At 42.2% G+C, this 18,813-nt stretch overlaps 1 protein-coding gene across 1 annotated transcript in view; it reads left to right on the forward strand.

Moving 5' to 3' along the window:
• Positions 1-18,813, forward strand: part of LOC121859504 (mediator of RNA polymerase II transcription subunit 15-like) — a 48,062-nt gene that overhangs the window by 17,816 nt on the left and 11,433 nt on the right. Inside the window, exons 2-4 of the mRNA XM_042356360.1 lie at positions 7,415-7,480; positions 15,437-15,629; positions 16,435-16,638. Of these exons, the coding sequence (XP_042212294.1) occupies positions 15,524-15,629; positions 16,435-16,638 (310 nt within the window). The 5' untranslated portion in view covers positions 7,415-7,480; positions 15,437-15,523. The remainder of the gene's footprint in view (positions 1-7,414; positions 7,481-15,436; positions 15,630-16,434; positions 16,639-18,813) is intronic.

Here is an 18,813-nt window from a genome sequence, read left to right on the forward strand (position 1 = left end):
TTTCCCCTAAAGGACTGACTCCCCTCCTCCTGGCTGCCCCTCCCTACCCCCCATGTCCCTCCATAACTCTGCTTTATTGTGCGACTTACGGTAAGGGCTGTACCGTACACCTGGGTTCTACTACCTCTACTTACATCAGCATTGATTTTCCACACAGGTAGAGACGGTTAGGTTAGGTTATTTTTGGAGGTATAGGATCACCTGAAGAATCTGCACCCCAGGATATTTCACCTGAAGATTAACCACCCTAGCGCTATTTGGGGGGATTAAGTTAGGTTAGATTAAGTTAGGTTAAGTTAGGTTAGGTTAATTTAATGTTTTAGGGGCAATAAGCTTGGGTGTAGGGACTAGATAGTTTGGCTAGATGATAAGAGTACAGGAGCTAGATCAGTGTTGTGTTAGGTGGGGAGGGGGGGTGAGGGCATGGTGGCCACGCGCTGCGCCACGCTCCTCACCTCTGGCCTGGCCTATAACACCTGCCGCCCCTCACTACACCACCACCACAACTACCACCACCACAACTACCACCACCACTACAACTACCACCACCACAACTACCACCACCACAACTACCACCATCATCACCACCACTACAACTGCCACCACCACAACTACCACCATCACCACCACAACTACTACTACTACCACAACTATCACCACTACCACCATCACCACCACAACTACTACTACTACCACAACTATCACCACTACCACCACCATCTACTGCTCTGATCACACACCTTCAGTATCCTCCAGGAGAGTTAAGTAATTAAAAAAAAAGACATTGAATTCCACTTTTACGCTGCTGTTAACCCATGCCCTGGTATCGAGGGCAGGGCATGGGTACCGTTATGTGAGGGAGTGGGCACAGCACAGGTAGGGGTGGGTGGGTAGAGGTGGTGGCCGGGGACGGTAGTGCACCTGGTCCCCCCTGGTCTTTGTTACGTCACGCCCTCTTGACCAAACCCCCCCGGTCTTTGTTACGTCACGCCCTCTTGACCAAACACCGGATATGACGTCACGCCCTTTCCTCCTCTCCTATAGCCGTCCTCACAACACCTTCACATTCTTGTTGTTTTCTTTTTCTAATATATTTTTGGGATCACTGTCTACCATAATGTTTACACTCGAGGCTTTGTGTTTACCGCGGCCATGCTTGAGGTACACACACACACACACACACACACACACACACCTCTTCACCCCTGCTACATTGTTCTCTGGCCCCATTAAGTATTAGGGAGTTATCTCATATTAGGAACTCGCCTATTTGTATACTAGGGGAGAGTAGGAGGAGGAGGAGTAGTAGGGGTAGGAGTAGTAGTAGTAGTAGTAGTAGTAGTAGTAGTAGTAGTAGTAGTAGAAGTGTGGCTCTTCCTATGACGGTGATCACGCCATGGTGTGCAAGAAGGGGGGCTTCATATGCATGAGGCATGACGAAGTAAGGGACCTCACAGCAAATATGTTGAAGGAAATCTGCGGGATGTCATGGTAGAACCGACCCTCCTTCCATTGGATGGTGAGATCTTCCAACATAGGACTTCAAACACATCTAACGAAGCCCGTGTGGACGTCAGTGCTCGAGGATTCTGGACGCGAGGACAGCGAGCTTTCTTCGACATCAGGATTTTTGATCCCATGGCCGCATGTCACCGTAACCTAGCTCTCGATGCTGCACATAGGAGGAACGAGAACGACAAGATAAGGGCATATGGGGAGAGAATCCAAAACGTTGATCAAGGCAGCTTCACTCCTCTAGTGTTCACAACCTCGGGTGGGATGGGACCAAGTACAAGATGTTTCTACGCCAGACTCGCGGAGGTGATCTCCGAACAGAAGCAGCAGCCCAGAAGTTTCGTTACAGCCTGAATGAGATGTCGACTGTCTTTCTCTCTCCTTCGGTCGGCTTTGCTCTGCCTCAGGGGAACGAGAGCTTCTGCCCCAACTCCGACAACTGCTGCAGATATTGACTATGAGGCTACAGTCACTGAATGCCGCATAGATCTGCGGCTCATCTAATTTAACACAGATAGGATAGCTACTTATGTATTAGGATATTTAATATTAAGGTAATTAAATGGTGGCGAAGGTATGGCTATTGGGGGAGGCTGGAGGCCACGTTATTATAAAAAAAAAAAAGTCGTAGTAGTAGTAGTAGTAGTAGTAGGCGCCATGAGGTGTAAAGCAGCGCCTCTCTCATTAGCTCACCACCACCACCTTACTGTGACCTCCCCTACACCTTGAACCTGTTACTGTGTGTGTCTTCTCCTCCTCTTCCTCCCACGTTCTCCTCTTCCTCCCACGGTCTCCTCCTCTTCCTCCCACGTCCTCCTCCTCTTCCTCCCACGGTCTCCTCTTCCTCCCACGGTCTCCTCTTCCTCCCCCAGTCTCCTCTTCCTCCCCGGTCTCCTCTTCTTCTCCCCAGTCTCCTCTTCTTCCTCCCGGTCTCTTCTTCCTCCCGGCTTCCTCTTCCTCCCCCGGTCTCCTTCTCCCCAGTCTCTCTTCCTCGGCCTCCTCTTCCTCCCCGGTCTCCTCTTCCTCCCCGGCTCCTCTTCCTCCCGGTCTCCCTCTTCCCACAAGCGATACAAAACGCCTCGTAATCCTCACTGAATAAATTAACAACATTGTCCAGATGCGTAAACTTGGTCCCCCCTCCCCTCTCCTCCCCTCCCCCTCGTCTCCCCCCCCCTCTCCCCCATCCTCTTAATTTCAAGGTGAATTTCAAACCAATTACCGTTTACCTGAGTTCCGACCGCGTCATCATGGTACCGTCTGATATACCAGGTACCGGTAGCGGGTATTTAGTTCGTGGTACCTACCGGGGTATTGCCCTCGTGCCCCTGACCGTCCATAGCACCGTACTTTCTCTACCCCCCCCCCTCGCCTCTCTCTCTCTCTCCTTATCAGATAAAATCCCGTTTGACTTCCACTATCAGAGTTAAAAAGTAGACAAAATCCCGTTTGACTTCCACTAGCAGAGTTAAAAAGTAGACAAAATCCCGTTTGACTTCCACTAGCAGAGTTAAAAAGTAGACAAAATCCCGTTTGACTTCCACTAGCAGAGTTCAAAAGTAGACAAAATCCCGTTTGACTTCCACTAGCAGAGTTAAAAAGTAGACAAAATCCCGTTTGACTTCCACTAGCAGAGTTAAAAAAGTAGACAAAATTCCGTTTGACTTCCACTTCAGAGTTAAAAAGTAGACAAAAATCCCGTTTGACTTCCACTAGCAGTTAAAAAGTAGATAAAATCCCGTTTGACTTCCACTATCAGAGTTAAAAAGTAGACAAAATCCCGTTTGACTTCCACTAGCAGAGTTAAAAAGTAGACAAAATCCCGCTTGACTTCCACTATCAGAGTTAAAAAGTAGACAAAATCCCGTTTGACTTCCACTATCAGAGTAAAAAAGTAGACAAAATCCCACGATCAAATTACAATATATCCATTTGCTGACTTAATTAAAAAAAAAAGTTTAGATTGAATGAGATTTTGTCTTAAGAATTCAATACCGCAACAAAAAAACGAACAAATAAAATAATATTTGTAATTGTTTGTGTTAATTTGTTATAGTACTGATAAGAGTGTGTGTGTGTGTGTGTGTGTGTGTGTGTGTGTGTGTGTGTGTGTGTGTGTGTGTGTGTGTGTGTGTGTGTGTGTGTGTGTTACCCTGCTCAGTACGGTGTGGCGGTAGTGAGTGGTGATAGTATATGATGGTATAGTGATGTGTGATAGTGTATGGGGGGATGTAAGGAGTATTGTAGTCGTGGTGTATGGTGAAGTATGAGGGAATGTGAGTATGGTGCTAGTGTATAAGGGAATGTATGTGATGTGGTGGCTTGGTGTCGTAGTGTCGTGGTGGTATGGTGTCGTAGTGTCGTGGTGGCATAGTGACATGGTGCCGTGGTGTTATGGTAGGGCATGAGTTAGGGTAGCACCACCACCACCCCCTCACAACACCGTAACAAAGGCTGGGTAGGAAACCTGAACGGGAGTGGGTGGTGGCCGCTCCCCCAACACTGCCAGAGAGAGAGAGAGAGAGAGAGAGAGAGAGAATCTATTTACCTAATCCAAACTAACCTACTTAACTTAACCTAACCTACTTAACTTAGCCTACTTAACTTAACCTAATCTACTTAACTTAACCTAATCTACTTAACTTAACCTAACCTACTTAACTTAACCTACTTAACTTAACCTAATCTACTTAATAACTACTCCTAAACTAGCACACTTAACCTAAATTATGCCGCCAATATGTATACGGCTCTTGGTACTGCTAAGGTCGTCTTTCATCTCAGTTTAATTAGGTAGAGATTTCAGAATGATTAGGACATGTTATAAAATTATTGGAGGAGATTTGAAAAGGGTTGGTATAGAGATTTCAGATTATTATGATATAGATTTCAAAATGAGTAGGAGCTGTTCAAAACGACTGGGCCATGTTTCAAAATGATTCGGGACAGTTCAGCATGATTGGGAAGGTCTCAGAATGTTCAGGTACAAAACTAATAATGGTTAAGTTGAAGAATGTGTGTGGTAGTGGTGAGAGGACGGACGTGAGGAGAGGTGGGCGGCAGCTTGGATGTTTGTAAGGCAGCCATCCATCTATCCAGGTACCGCACAGTGACGTGAACTTGATGGCCTCTTGACAGATGCTTTGTTGCGGGACAGTGGCCGGCGGGGCGAGGAGCCTGCCCCGCTCCCCTGTCCTGCCCTGGGCAAAGTGGGTCCCCGCGAGCTGAAGTACTTTCTCCCACCCACTTGTTTATCCCGGGCGGCGAGTGGGAGGGTGACACACACACACACACACACACACACCATAAACACACGCATCGCTTACCTGAGTCGTACGCCCAGGATGATGTGATACCCTATGTTGAGGAGACAGACAGACAGACAGACAGACTAATGAAGGGTGACAGAGACTCGTGTAGTGTTTATGACAGACATCTTCATTAGTTCTGTGTATTATACTTTTGGGTTTATTCAGAACATTAAGATAGAACCTGCTGATCGTTTTAACAGGTGTCAAAGGTAAACAGATTTTTACATTGATGTTACCAAGTGTGTGTGTGTGTGTGTGTGTGTGTGGAAGAGAATATACTTTTGTGGTTCACTTGCCTTGTGGTTGTTATATTTTACTCTAAATATCTTATCATCTCGGCCTAACTACCTATAAGGTTATTGGACCATCAATCAACAGTGCTGCATTAAGTTATGTTTAAAAGACTATTAGGTGCCATTGTGATTAAAAGATAACGCGTGAGTTTTGACTGATACGAAGTTATAGTGAAGTGGAATGATATGAGTAATGTGTACAGTGGGCCTCATTGTTCACAGGATGAGGTACCGAACTGAACTACTGTGTGTGTACTGTACTAACTTAATATGTACACTGAGTGGGTGAGGAACATGGAGGGGGGTTAAGGGGGGAAGCGTGCGGTGCCTGGTGCTGGTAGGGACGGAGGGCGACAGTAGTGGTGGAGCGACACAGAGAAAGTGTGATACCGTCCTGGCCAGCGTCCATCTCCGGGTGCCGACACTCTCACCCCAACTCTCTCTTATCATGGATGCTGCCCCACACCTCTTGGTTATCTCACACCCTTAACCTCTTAACTCTTTAATCTTTGACAGTAATTATTAGAATGTTATTTAACCTTTGTCTTTTTAAATGTGTAATACCTGTAAACAAGACTTTTGTTAGTTGAGGACTGATGGCAGGCGGAGGAGAAAGATCATAGGTGGGGTCATGTTTTTCAAGCAGCGACACAATAAGTCCATAGACCGGTAGTGACCAGTGTTCGGACCCTAGTTCTTCATCCTGTCGAACTTCCGGCGTCCGCTTGATGTGTGGCGTTGATGGTGAGAGACAGACAGACTCAGTATGGACCATTATAAGGTGCTATGTCGAGGATGATGCTCGGGTACCTGTGGCCCTCCATCTCACTTGATCAGCTATTGATACACCGTAAATATGACCCACACTCCTTGACCACCAATCGTTCCAAACAATCACGAGGGACAAAACGTAGTGACCTTGTCTACCCTCTGCCAGGTGAGGTGAGGTCAACGATGACTATCAGACAAAGGGTGAACTTATCAGGGTCACGGGGCTATCAGATCATATACACACAAGGACCGCTATGGAAACACTGGACCACCCTGCTGTACACTGGAGCCTTGGGGACCATCTCACAGGATTTATTAAACAAATAAAATGTAATTTTGTATGAATATATATACATATATTACTGCACAGGGCCGCTGTGATAGTGGTTGGTGCTCCTCTGCCCGTGACAGTTACACACGACACGTTGGCCTTGTGTGACAACATCTAGGGATGTGTTGCGAATATACTGTGGTGAGTGAGGCGTGTAGCGATGGATTGTGGTGGTGATTGTGCAACACCGCCAGTTGATCTTGTACACAGTGTATGAAAACTCACGGTACACAACCCAAGAGCTTGTGTGTTCTTGGGCTGGGTGAGTGAAGGTTACGTTGATAAAGGTATTCTGTCTGCAGTATAACTACACAGCGGAAAGAACTAGTGTTCATACTGGGTTTATATTATGTAGTATGTACCATGTAACTCTCGAAGTTGCTGTGTATTGGGGATCAAAAACTCGGCAGACAAACTCATATTTTTTTGAAGGACACCAACTCACTCTGTACGTTACTTTGCACCCTACTCGAGTACAGTCTAGTTGTTATTGTTATTATTAGTAATTGTAATATCACTTGTTATCTTTATCCAGATCATTCCTATCAAAACTATTCTTATCATTATTATTTATATTCCTGCACCAGCTCTGGCCTTGACACGGAGTTTCTTGTATGGCGCGTGACTCACTCTGTTCACCGCACTTTAACAATCCACTTTTTCTTCCTCCTCTTCCATGGTCACTGTAACACACTGTCTCTTCTTACACCCGCTCCATAATAGGAAGGCAAATGTTCGTCTGGTTGTAGCGTCCTAAACAGGGTACATTATCATTGAGGGAAGGGAAGAAACAGTACGACAGGCGCTGCTGAGTGTTCGTGCTGGGGCTTAATTTATACAATCCTCAACCCAGGACGACGGTTCCACTCGGCATAGTACAACAACTTTTGGTAGATTCACAACTTTGTTTTCAGACCTGTATGAGTGTCTATGTATGGACGTCTCGATTGATATTCTGGATTGTTTATACACCGATATGCTGGACTGCTTATACACCGTAGCCTAGCAGATGGAACTAGTACCCGGTAGATATTTTGGATGAACGTAACCACTCATGTACACTAGATTATTGTATCTGGTTAAAATCGCCTTGTAAAACGTAATGCATCTCACATATTACACGAGATTATATATGTACTGTATATGTGACAAAGTGTATCATGCTTATATATTAATTTTTGTTTTGTTCTTTACAGGGCGTGAATCAAGACAAGTTGGGTATCTACATCAAGAGTGTTGTTCCCGGAGGAGCTGCAGACCAGGTCAGTGGTATTAAATTGTCTTAATTATCTCGGCTGCAGTCCAGAGTATTAAAGGAATGTAAGGAAGAGCTTAGTATGCCCTTAGCAAAGTTGTTTAACATGTCCTTAAAAACAGGTGTAGTACCAGAATCCTGGAGGATAGCGAATGTAATACCGATTTTCAAGAAGGGGGATAGATCACTATCCTCTAACTACCTCCCAATCAGTCTAACATCAATAGTAGGCAAATTACTGGAAGCAATCATTTTAAACTCTATTCGAAATCACCTGGAGAAGCACCGATTGATCAATGATTCCCAGCATGGCTTCACAAGCGGACGTTCTTGTCTAACTAATCTATTAACATTCTTTTCATCAGTTTTCGAATCGGTGACGAGGGCACAATTATGATGTGGTATATCTCGACTTTAGCAAAGCCTTCGACAGAGTCCCCCACGAAAGACTAATTAGAAAGGTAGAAGCTCATGGCATCAAAGGTAACATCCTTAAATGGATTAGGGCGTGGTTACAGGACAGGAAACAGCGAGTGAGCATTGACGGCACTAAGTCCCATTGGAGCAACGTCACAAGTGGAGTTCCCCAAGGCTCAGTACTTGGACCATTATTATTTATTATATACATAAACGACATAGATATCGGCATAGACAGCAACATAAGTAAATTTGCTGATGACACTAAAATAGGACGTGTTATTAAATCTGACGAGGACTCAGCAAAACTACAGGAAGATCTAAACAAATTTTTCGAATGGTCTGAAAAATGGCAGATGACATTCAACGTGGACAAATGTAAAGTACTCAGTATAGGAGATGTAAACAGGGAAACCAGATACCAGATGAACAACGATGCCATAGAGAAATCCGACTGCGAGAGAGATTTAGGAGTAATGATAAGTAGGAACCTTAAGCCAAGTAAACAATGTGTTTCTGCTCGTAACAAGGCTAATAAAGTACTTGGGTTCATACAAAGGAGTGTTAGTTACAAGACTAGCGAGGTCATCCTAAAACTGTATCTTGCTCTTGTGAGACCACACCTGGATTACGCAGTTCAGTTCTTGTCACCGTATTACTGGATGGATATAGAATCATTGGGGAGAATGACAAGACTAATCCCGGGCATTAGGAACCTTGAGTATAGAGACAGGTTAAAGCATCTTAATTTGCACTCCCTCGAGAGACGTAGAGCGAGGGGCGACCTGATAGAGGTGTATAAGTGGAAGTCAGGGCTAAACAAAGGGGACATTACAAAGGTACTTAAACTATCCAACCAGGATCGAACTCGTAACAATGGTTTTAAATTAGACAAATTTAGATTTAGGCGTGAAATAGGTAAACACTGGTTTGGAAACAGAGAAGTGGATGAATGGAACAAGTTACCAAAATCATCATTAACTTGAATTCGCTGGATAGCTTCAAACATAGGTTGGATGCTTATATGAGCAATAGGGGTTGGGTGTAAACGGGACTGCCCAGTATGGGCCAATAGGCCCGCTGCAGTTTCCTCCATTCTTATGTGCTTATGTTCTTATGTATTCAAAGAGTGGATCACTTGAAGAATCTCCACCCGTTTATTTTCTCTTACCCTATCCCAACCTAACCTCTTCCCTACAAATAGTGTTACTTTAATTAATCTCTAAGTTATCCCAAAGACGTTTTAAAGCACGTATACTTATTGTTGGCTTGTAAATTGGGTAGTGAACTGATGGTATCACGAATGTCAACAACCAGACTTTATTTGACCTTAATACATAGGATATTACTTATGTCAGCCAAGAGTTCAGAATTTGTTTCGTAGTTGAAGATGTAAGACTACATTTTACTGTTGTACTTCAACTTAATCTGAAATATTCAGAATTAGCATCAAAATATCGGGCGTTCAGCAGTTACAGACCATCTTATTGTTACGAGGAATATTCATCATGTGATCCGTTAAGACTCTAAAGCCAGGGACCCGTTTGTGATGTCACTTTGACTGGGAGTGAATCTGATATTTCTGTGAACAAGTTGATCAGCACAGCACTGTTGCATATTTGTTGCATCGTTCTATTTATGGATTGTAATACCACTGTGTTAGCATTTATGTGTAGTGTTGAGGTCTTAATTTCCTATGGATTTTTTCTGTGGATATCAGTACAGTGAAATTAAATGTATTAATAATGGGATAATTAAATATTATTGTTTGCGTGGAGAATTAGATGTACTGGTGTGGTAGGAGGCAGAAAGTGATTCGTGGTGACAAGCTAAGTAACCAGCTCCTGTGTTCTGTTCCCCATGTTCCCACGCCGCCCCTTAGTCACCACTGGTCGCTCACGCACCCTTTGTGGCCTTCATCCTTCACTTACACTGCAATTATCCCCATTACCACTTTGTTCCTATAATTCAGAGGTTTGTTGCCCATAAGGTAGTCAGCCAGCCAGTCTTCTCTCGATTATCTGGAGACGAATTCTTGACGGATATAAGTTGTTACCTGTGTACTTCCACCTTTTTTTTTATTTGCCAAGTGCTGTTTGTTGCGCACACACAACAGTTTCCACGTTATCCACACATCAACCCAGCCTTGTATTCGCTTCATGCATCTACCGTCTCCCTCATTGCTCACGAACAATTCTACCTGTTGATAGCTTTACGCCTCAACATCCGCTTGCCAAGGCCGCCGCCAATTTATCGTCACACGCAGTCGTGGTCACTGCTATATCAACACTGCTAACCTGACTTACAGACCTACACGTATTTTCAAAGTCCCAGGTTTTTATTGCATTCTGGCTATAACCCATTTCCTCTGTTACAAAATATTATACCGTGTCAACGTGTAGTTTTTATTGACTATGTTTGTATTGTCTGAGGTTTTCGTTGCGTGTCGCTAAGTGAAGTGGTCCACACCCTTGGTTTTGAAAATTGTTCCCGCACCCACCTGGCTCCATTGTCCGGTCGTGTGTGTATATATCTGGTCTTTTGTCCACACTTACATATACACACATTGTGACGTGTTCCATTGTCCCTGCAGATACACACAAGGCCAGATACCTGTATTCAGTTGCCCACACAGAAGGGACACCCCAGACGAAGTGTACAAAAATATACAGCAGGACACTTGAACAGCGTCTTAAATTATAATAATATAACGAATACATGAATACACGATCATGTCCAAGTACATGAACATTTCACCAGAGGATCTTCCTTGAACATGAACACGACTAGATGGTCAAATGCAAGAAAACTTGACCCAGGGCTAAAGGACATGAACACACGACCACACGCAAAATCCACGCCCATGCCATTCACTTAAATACGTGACCAAGTGTTTTCACATGCAACTTTATATGGAAATGTTCACTTGTGTGCTGAGTAAGTTTGTACTGGGGACACGGGGTGGATTGATTTTTTTATTTTGCCGCTTGCAGCGGCTACTTTATTGTGCACCCCACACTCATCCTTGTGAGCGGTAGCGCAAAAGGATTACAGAGTAGGGTTTACAAAGGGTCATAATAATTAACCCCCGTTCTCAGGATATTATGCACTGAATGTTACACAGTATTTCATTTACATTATTTGTTTAGTTCTATACATAAAGGGTAACTTATTCACAAATGCGTGAGTACAGGCGTGTGAGGCAGTATGTCTGGCCTCACATTTTGTTATTCACATTTACGTGGGAGGTATTCAAGCACATTGCGTATTTGGTTCTGTACATGAGAATTGATATAGTTACTAAGTGCAAAAAAGTGGATACAATCTTAATATGTCGGCTGTCTTGCCATTAGAGATGAAGTGTTGTGCCATTTCACACACAGTGTGCTTGGACCTGTCCCTAAAAGGTTCTATCTTCACACAGTCGAGGACGTAGTGTTCAAGTGTGTGGCCATATGTATGGCCACACACTTTACATTTAGTTTTGTTTACATCTGCTTGAGGAACATACTGCCAAAGGTACTTATATCCTTACCTTAATCTAGCGGTTACAACATCTTGTAATCTAGTGATCGTGTTACTTGCTCCATATACATGTTTCACTTGATACATCTCATCATGGTAACCTATGGATCGACTAGTGCCTGTTTGCACTTGTCTACTTGCGTCAAACTCATCAATAAGTTATTTCCTAATTACAGTTTTAAGGGTTCTTTTTGACAGACCCAAATTGTATTCAACGGTGTCTTTGTTAGACGCGAGTTTGGCGAGGGCATCAACTCTGTCATGTTTTATGAGGCCTATGTGAGAGGGGATCCACAACAGTTTGACCTTGACACCCCGGTCAACAAGGCACGCATATTTGTGTCTGGCTTCAGAGACAAGAGCGTGACAACCTGAGTCGAGGGTACCAAGGGCAAGTAGTGAGGATAGAGAGTCAGTGATGATGAGACTGTCAGTAACAGTGGTTTCAATGAATTTAATAGCTGTGAGTATGGCAACTAATTCAGTTTGTAGAGTGGATGCCCAGTTGTTAATTCTAACTAGAAGAGTGCGTGTGTGTGTGTGGTGTTGGAGGCAGGGTGAGCCACGGCTGCAGACTGGGTCAGTGGTCCGCACCACTGTACCTTCACACAAGGCTCTGGGCACTAGTACTGTGTAGGATGGTCAACCCTTAAGTGAGAGACGAAACAAACAAAGCTGACGTCAATCTGGGGTTTCACGATTAATTAATGATGGAGAAAACGTGGGTGAGGGAGAATTGCAGGAAGAAGCCTAGTGCGGAAAGCGTGGGCACCGAGGTCCACTACATCTGGACTTGGCGCCCCGCCAGCTACCAACCTGTTCATCCCAGTGTTCTTCCTCCTTTGTATTTTGTTATTAATATCCATAGTAGACGCGTTCTCTAATAAACTCCCTTCAAATTAGTGTAACCAGTTTACATCCAATTTTGTCAAGTTAGAGATCGGTAATGGTGGTCATGTTACCTAGGCGTGTGTGGGGTAGGTAGGGAAACAGGTGTTTGTGCTTAAATGTTTGACACAAATTTTTCTGAATTAACACAGTATTGACATTACTCGGATGAATTTTAGAGGGCACTGTCCGGACTTCTCACAGGATGTTCCTTAGTACTGTTACTCTAACCTAACTGAAACAGGGAAGTGCCCCGGCTCGTCTTACCTCACTATTACCCGCACACCCTGCAGGCCAGTGTACCGCCCTCCATGTTAGCTTAATGACACTCTCCAAGTGTAGGTACTACTTAATTATGGTAAGAATTGAAATATTATTGAATTGTCTATAGAAACTGTTATTTTAGACAATATTTACCTTTAAGTAGCAGGTTATTACTGAACGTAGAAGAAAATTGTTACGATATTCCTGTAGGCTATGATGATGATTGGGACCGTGTGAATAACATTTATAAGATGAACAAACACAACCATTGTTTGTGGCAGGTCCTGAGGTCGAGGGGTTCAAATTAAATTATCCCTTCAGGGCACGTGGGAAGAGGCAGAGAGCAGGACTACTAAAGAAGCCAGTGTAAAAAGTAGTAAAGTTACAATAATAGGGGGGAAGAAGCCTCTTAAACTGTTCTGTAGGAATCTGGAGATGGCAAGATCACCAGACCCATGTTTCGCTGTAGACCGTGTTAGTGTAGTAGTTGCCATGCCAACAGTGTTATCAGTGTAGTGTTGGACTTGGGACCCCAAAATAATATGTAGTATTGTTCTTTAAGTTGAGTCTGGCGGCGCCTGTAGTAAAGCTTATTCTACGTCTCCCATTCTTTAACTCAGGAACCATAATTGTAGGCTGGGGGCCGCCTTAACCCATGGGGAGTTTAATTCAGCTTTAGAATATTGAAAAAATCTCAGACAGAACACAAAGAATTAAGCACTACCTTGTAAACTGTTCTTTCAGTGGGTTGGTGGGGTCTGAGGTTCGCACCTGGTTTTCACCCGGTAATTAAACATCTCAACACTATTTACGTTGTTAGAATAATTGTATCATATATTGAAGTCTTCATATTTCTCCCTAGAGATAGAAACTATCGAAGTACCATTCAATTGGCCAGTATTTCACGGTTCTGTACAGTTTGCGTGCGTGACGTGGATTTTTTTTTTTTTTTGGTGGTGGTTGGTGGTGTGGTTAGGTATTTCCCGTTATTATGTGGTATTATGTGGTGCAGTGCTGAGTTATCCTTGGCAGAGTGGCGTCCATGGACCTCACCTCACCCTCCAGCCAGTTGATGTCTTCTCAACATCACCCTTCAAGGATAGATCCAATTCTCGCTTTTCGTTTATCACATTTCGACGTGAGGTTTTCGATAGTTGTTAATAAAGAATTCCTTTGATAATAGTAGTACTGGTTGATAACCCTTTATCCGAAATTCCAAAAACCGAAAAGCTCTGGGGGTTTTTTTTTACGGGGGAGGGGGGGGGGGCAATTTTTTTAAACCAGGATTAGCCCACCCAGGCATAGGTCACTGACCCACATCGGGGGTCTGGGGGGGGGGAGAATGTAATAGTAATAATAATAATAATAATAATAATAATAATAATAATAATAATAATTATAAATAGTAAATAAAAATTTTAATAAAAATACACCAAAATAAAATAATAATAATAATAATAATAAAATATAAGAATAAAATTAATAATAATAATAATAATAATAATAATACTGTAATAATAAAATAATAAAAATACAGGGTGGGCTAATACACGTTAAAAAAATAAATAAAAAAATACAATATAAAATAAAATTCTGAAAACCGAAAAATTCCGAAAACCGAAAAATTCCGAAAACCGAAATGCCTGTGGCCTCAAGGATTGTCAACCCGTAGCAGAAACTCAATACTGTACTGTACAGTATTTGTCATGTACTCCATGTTAGATAGTGTTTGTCTCTGAGAAAGGTAATGTACACTGAAAGAAAAAAAGAATAAATTACATGCAGGCAATAAAAGGTTTCAGCAGTTCAGTGAAAGTGTAGCAAATTACAAAAACACACACGTTGATACTTATCATAAACTTAACACTTAAATGGCCTAAGTAAACAATTCACAAGTGTACAGTACTGTGCAGTCTTTCCTTGCCGTTTTGTCTCCATACCCTAAAGACCTGGCTAAGCTTAAAAGATGCATTAACAGCCCTTATACAGAGTCGCCCTGTGGCCGTGGTTCACAGTTAACATACCGTAGATAGGCAGTTATAGTATGAACCATTGTTACTGTAAACTACTGGTAGGGTATAACAGTGCATGAATGTTTGAATGGTATTGAAAAATGTAAGATATGGAGGAAAACTATGATGATAATTTAGACGACTAAGAAAATAGTTCATTGTATACACGCAGTACAGTACAGTACAGTATATGAAGTTTGTAGAGCAAGACTTCAGAGTCAAAAACTGCAAACTTTTTTATAATTCATTTGTAGCCTCAAGTAAGAAGACAGACTACTCTGGGTACAGATACTGTACAGTACAAGCTTAGTAAGGTCTGATGTGCTTATTTGTTAAAGACATAATGAGGTGAGGACTGCTTATTTAGACGATGGAGGTGATTAAAGTTACAATATTGTACCTAGAGTGATTATAAAGGACTGAGAGATAATATTAAGGAGCCAGACTGCATTAGTGAGTGTTTTCAGAGGTGTGGATGATGCGGCAGGTGCAAAGGAATGAACTTGTGTCATGTTTGGATTACATTCCTGTACAACACTGTGTGTTGGTTTGAATTGTGCCAAGAGAATGAATATACTGTACTGTACAGTACTGTAGAGGGAAGACAGTAAAACTATGAACAGTCTTAGATTACCGGTGTAGTACAGGTATTGCAATCTGTGGTAACATAAATAAAGAAATACAAACAATAGAATTTAGGTAAAATAAAAGATAATAGTAATGGTACAAATGCATAGATTTAGTGCAGTTCAGTATAGCAGTTATTACCTAATATACTGTACAGTACCTGCTTAACATAGAAAACTACTGTACTGTACAGTGAAAATACTGAGTACTCACCTGAACTTCTTTTACAGGATGGGCGACTACAGGCAGGTGATCAGCTTCTATCAGTAGATGGGAAGTCTCTGATTGGCATCACTCAGGAACATGCAGCTGAGTACATGATGGAAACTGGCCCAGTAGTGACCTTGGAAGTGGCTCGGCAGGGAGCCATTTACCATGGACTGGCTACAATCCTATCACAGCCATCACCACATGCTAATCGAGGTGAGATGAGTTCTGTAATTATTCTTTATTACACTGGTTTCAGAAATTCAATTTCCTCCAACTGTTAAAGTGAAAGGAGCACTTATTTATATAATATTTTTGATTTTCAGATAAATTAGAGTAGATGGCATGTGTATAAGTTCAAGAGAAAGTGTTGCTTTTACTAACATAGTCTTATTTAGCAGTGCTTCTTTGTAATAGCATAAAGTTTGTCCAGGTTACAAACTGTACTAGATTATGAAGATCTGGGTGTATCATGTACTGTACCGTATATAAATTGAAGTGTGTCACTTTTGCTCTTGTTCTTGTTATTCTTATGTGTAATCTGTTGGGGAAAATACATGAAATGATTTACTGTTAGGATTATATTTTTATTATCTAAGAAATAGATTAAATGATATTTAGAATCTCACTCCTAATGATACTCACTTAAATTTGCATGATGAACATGGTCACATGTGGATATAAGTCAGATAAAATTCCTGCATGTAAACTGATTACAGTACTGTACTGTATACAGAAAATTATCATCTAACATAAATGTTCAAACAATTGTACCAGTTTGTTAATGCATGGCAAAAAAAAACTTAGCAGGACCACACAGTTATAAGAATATTTATAATATTGTATCTCAATATGGTTACTACATTTGGTGTTTATTATAAAAAATAAGTGTCTAGAAAAAGTTTATTTTATACATTATAAGTGTTAAGATTTATGTAAGGCATGTGTAAGCGTGTGTTGCTTTGCCAAAGGTATATTGCTAACGAGTCTGTGATGCTAAGCTAGCCACTAACTGTTCTAGCATCCCTGCGGAAGATGCGTCCTCGAGCAGAGGAGGCTCCTCGTGCGGCCATGACTAACAGCCAGTCCACGCCTAACATGGGCGGGTACAACGAGCGGCTGGTGGACTGGAATCAGCCTCCTCGCCAGCACCCCCTCCCCCCAACCTCCTCCCACAGCTCTCTGATGGCCAGGTCTAGCCCCAATCTGGCAGCTCCAGCTGAAGGTACAGATGTGAACCATTCGGCCTCGGCCCCCACTAACAAGCCAGCCTACGCTCAGTCCAAGCTGTCCCCATTGCGTACCTCCTTACCTAATTTGGGACCTCATACTCCTCCCCTTTACCCTCCTCCACTAATTTCTGTCATTCCCTCTGAACGGGTAGAGGTTGGCATTGAACACCGCACGATGAATCACACCCGCAATAATCCTAATTTACCAAAATATACTTTTACCCCTTCATCAGATACAAGTTCTTCCTCTTGTAATATATCCACCTCCTCATCCTCATCCACGTCTTCCTCGTGGAGACTACAACAACGAGATGTAGGCCATGGAGCTGGGTGTGCTGCCATCAGAAGGGGCTCTGGTCCACCTAACTTGATAGCTGATAGTGGCATAGACCTCAGTTGTCACATGCATGATGATGCTAAACCCTGGCGCAGCTTAGTTGATGTTTCTCTCAAGGAGGATGTTGACGGTGCCGTGGACTATCATTGTGAGAAACCCGGTACAACTAGTACTGCAACGGCCACAGACCCTTTACCCCCTCAGTTGGTCTCCCGTATCTCTTGTCCTCTCCTTCCATCTCGTCCAGTTTTAGGTCCCTCCACTGAGAATAATTCAAACAGGCGCCGTCCTACCCTTCGTCAACAAATGAGCTTAGCTCCTTCCATAGCACAGTCATCTCCTTCCCTCCTGTTAGTCCACTCCCCCCCTTCTTCCCCCTCTCCATCGCAGGCGTATCCTCTGCAGCTGCAGCAAGCATCTAGTGCCGCCCCCATCGGTAACTGAGTGAGCCCCCGTGGCACAGTGAGAACCTTCTGCTTCTCTCTGTCAGGCACTCTGTGTGAACCTTGCATGTTTCCACCTGCCCCAGTGCTCATGCATCATCAGCAACATACAGCTGCATCCTGACACATTTCCCTTATATGACAGATACAGAACATTCTGTACTGACACAATTAAATCATGTACTGTACTGTACCAGTAGTTTTTCTAGTTTGGAACGATATTAGTTTGTCATAAAAACATGTTATGGCTAAATAAACTAACTTGAATTTTAGCTGAGAGTTACCTGTAGATAAGTACGTTTTAGTTCGTAGATGTTGCTTCAGAAAATGTACAGAAATATTGTAGGAATTGGTCTGACATATAAGAGAATCCTTGTTTAGTATTAGTATAATCCTTGAGGCATGATACACAAGTTAGTCAAGTCAGATTATAGAGTTCTTGTCATCTTAATAGTACTGAAATAGATTACTGTAATATGTTACTTATATTACAGTACAGTACATAATTATGACATGAAGTCTTACACACACACACACACACACACACACACACACACACACACACACACACACACACACACACATTCACACTGACTCGAACCTTGTTTTATGATTACAGTGTTGTCTCAGATCAAACTATATTTAAACAACTGTATTTAATATTTTAAAAACTGATGACCACAGAACATTAAAATGATAAGTGTAAAAATTATGAAAAACTATATACAGTGAAGGAGTCAGGCCAGACATGCATATAATTTTGGGGGTGAAAGTTCTTAAATATTTCAAACTAAACTTTTATGGGGAGTTATCCATTGAAGTCTTAATTGCTCATCAAAAATTACTATATTTCACAATCTTTCAAAACACAACACAGAAATATCACGTAGAAATTTATGACGAGACAAAACTCGGTAACTGGCTGTTGTATGGTGCAGGGGCAGGACCGGATGACCACCTTGCACGGTTTTGCATGCACAGTACTTAGCACATCCCTACTAACTCAAACCCACCGATAATTTTATATTTCTTTCCAGATTTTTTTTATTTTTATTTGTTTATATGCCCTCACTGTGTTCTTCCTAATGTTCATGACTGTACTGTATTTCTGTCCCACTCAGAGTAACTATACTACAGTACCATAACTTAGAACAGTGAAATATTTAAGATCTCTGTTTATTTCACATCCCTGAAGTTCTTGATTATTTCAATTTTAAGTTTTCATGGGTTTAAATATATCAGTGAGTGCATATTGTTTATTTCAGAAACACAATATGTTCAATTTTATTTTGATGTATGAGTTTCGTGTTTGTATTTTTTTTTTTTTTTAAGAATTTCATGTACTGTAGTGACCAATTTGTTTTCTTTATGTTTGATTTTAGACAATA

Source organism: Homarus americanus, unplaced genomic scaffold (genome assembly GCF_018991925.1).
Source record: "Homarus americanus isolate GMGI-L3 unplaced genomic scaffold, GMGI_Hamer_2.0 scaffold7626, whole genome shotgun sequence".
NCBI lineage: Eukaryota > Metazoa > Arthropoda > Malacostraca > Decapoda > Nephropidae > Homarus > Homarus americanus.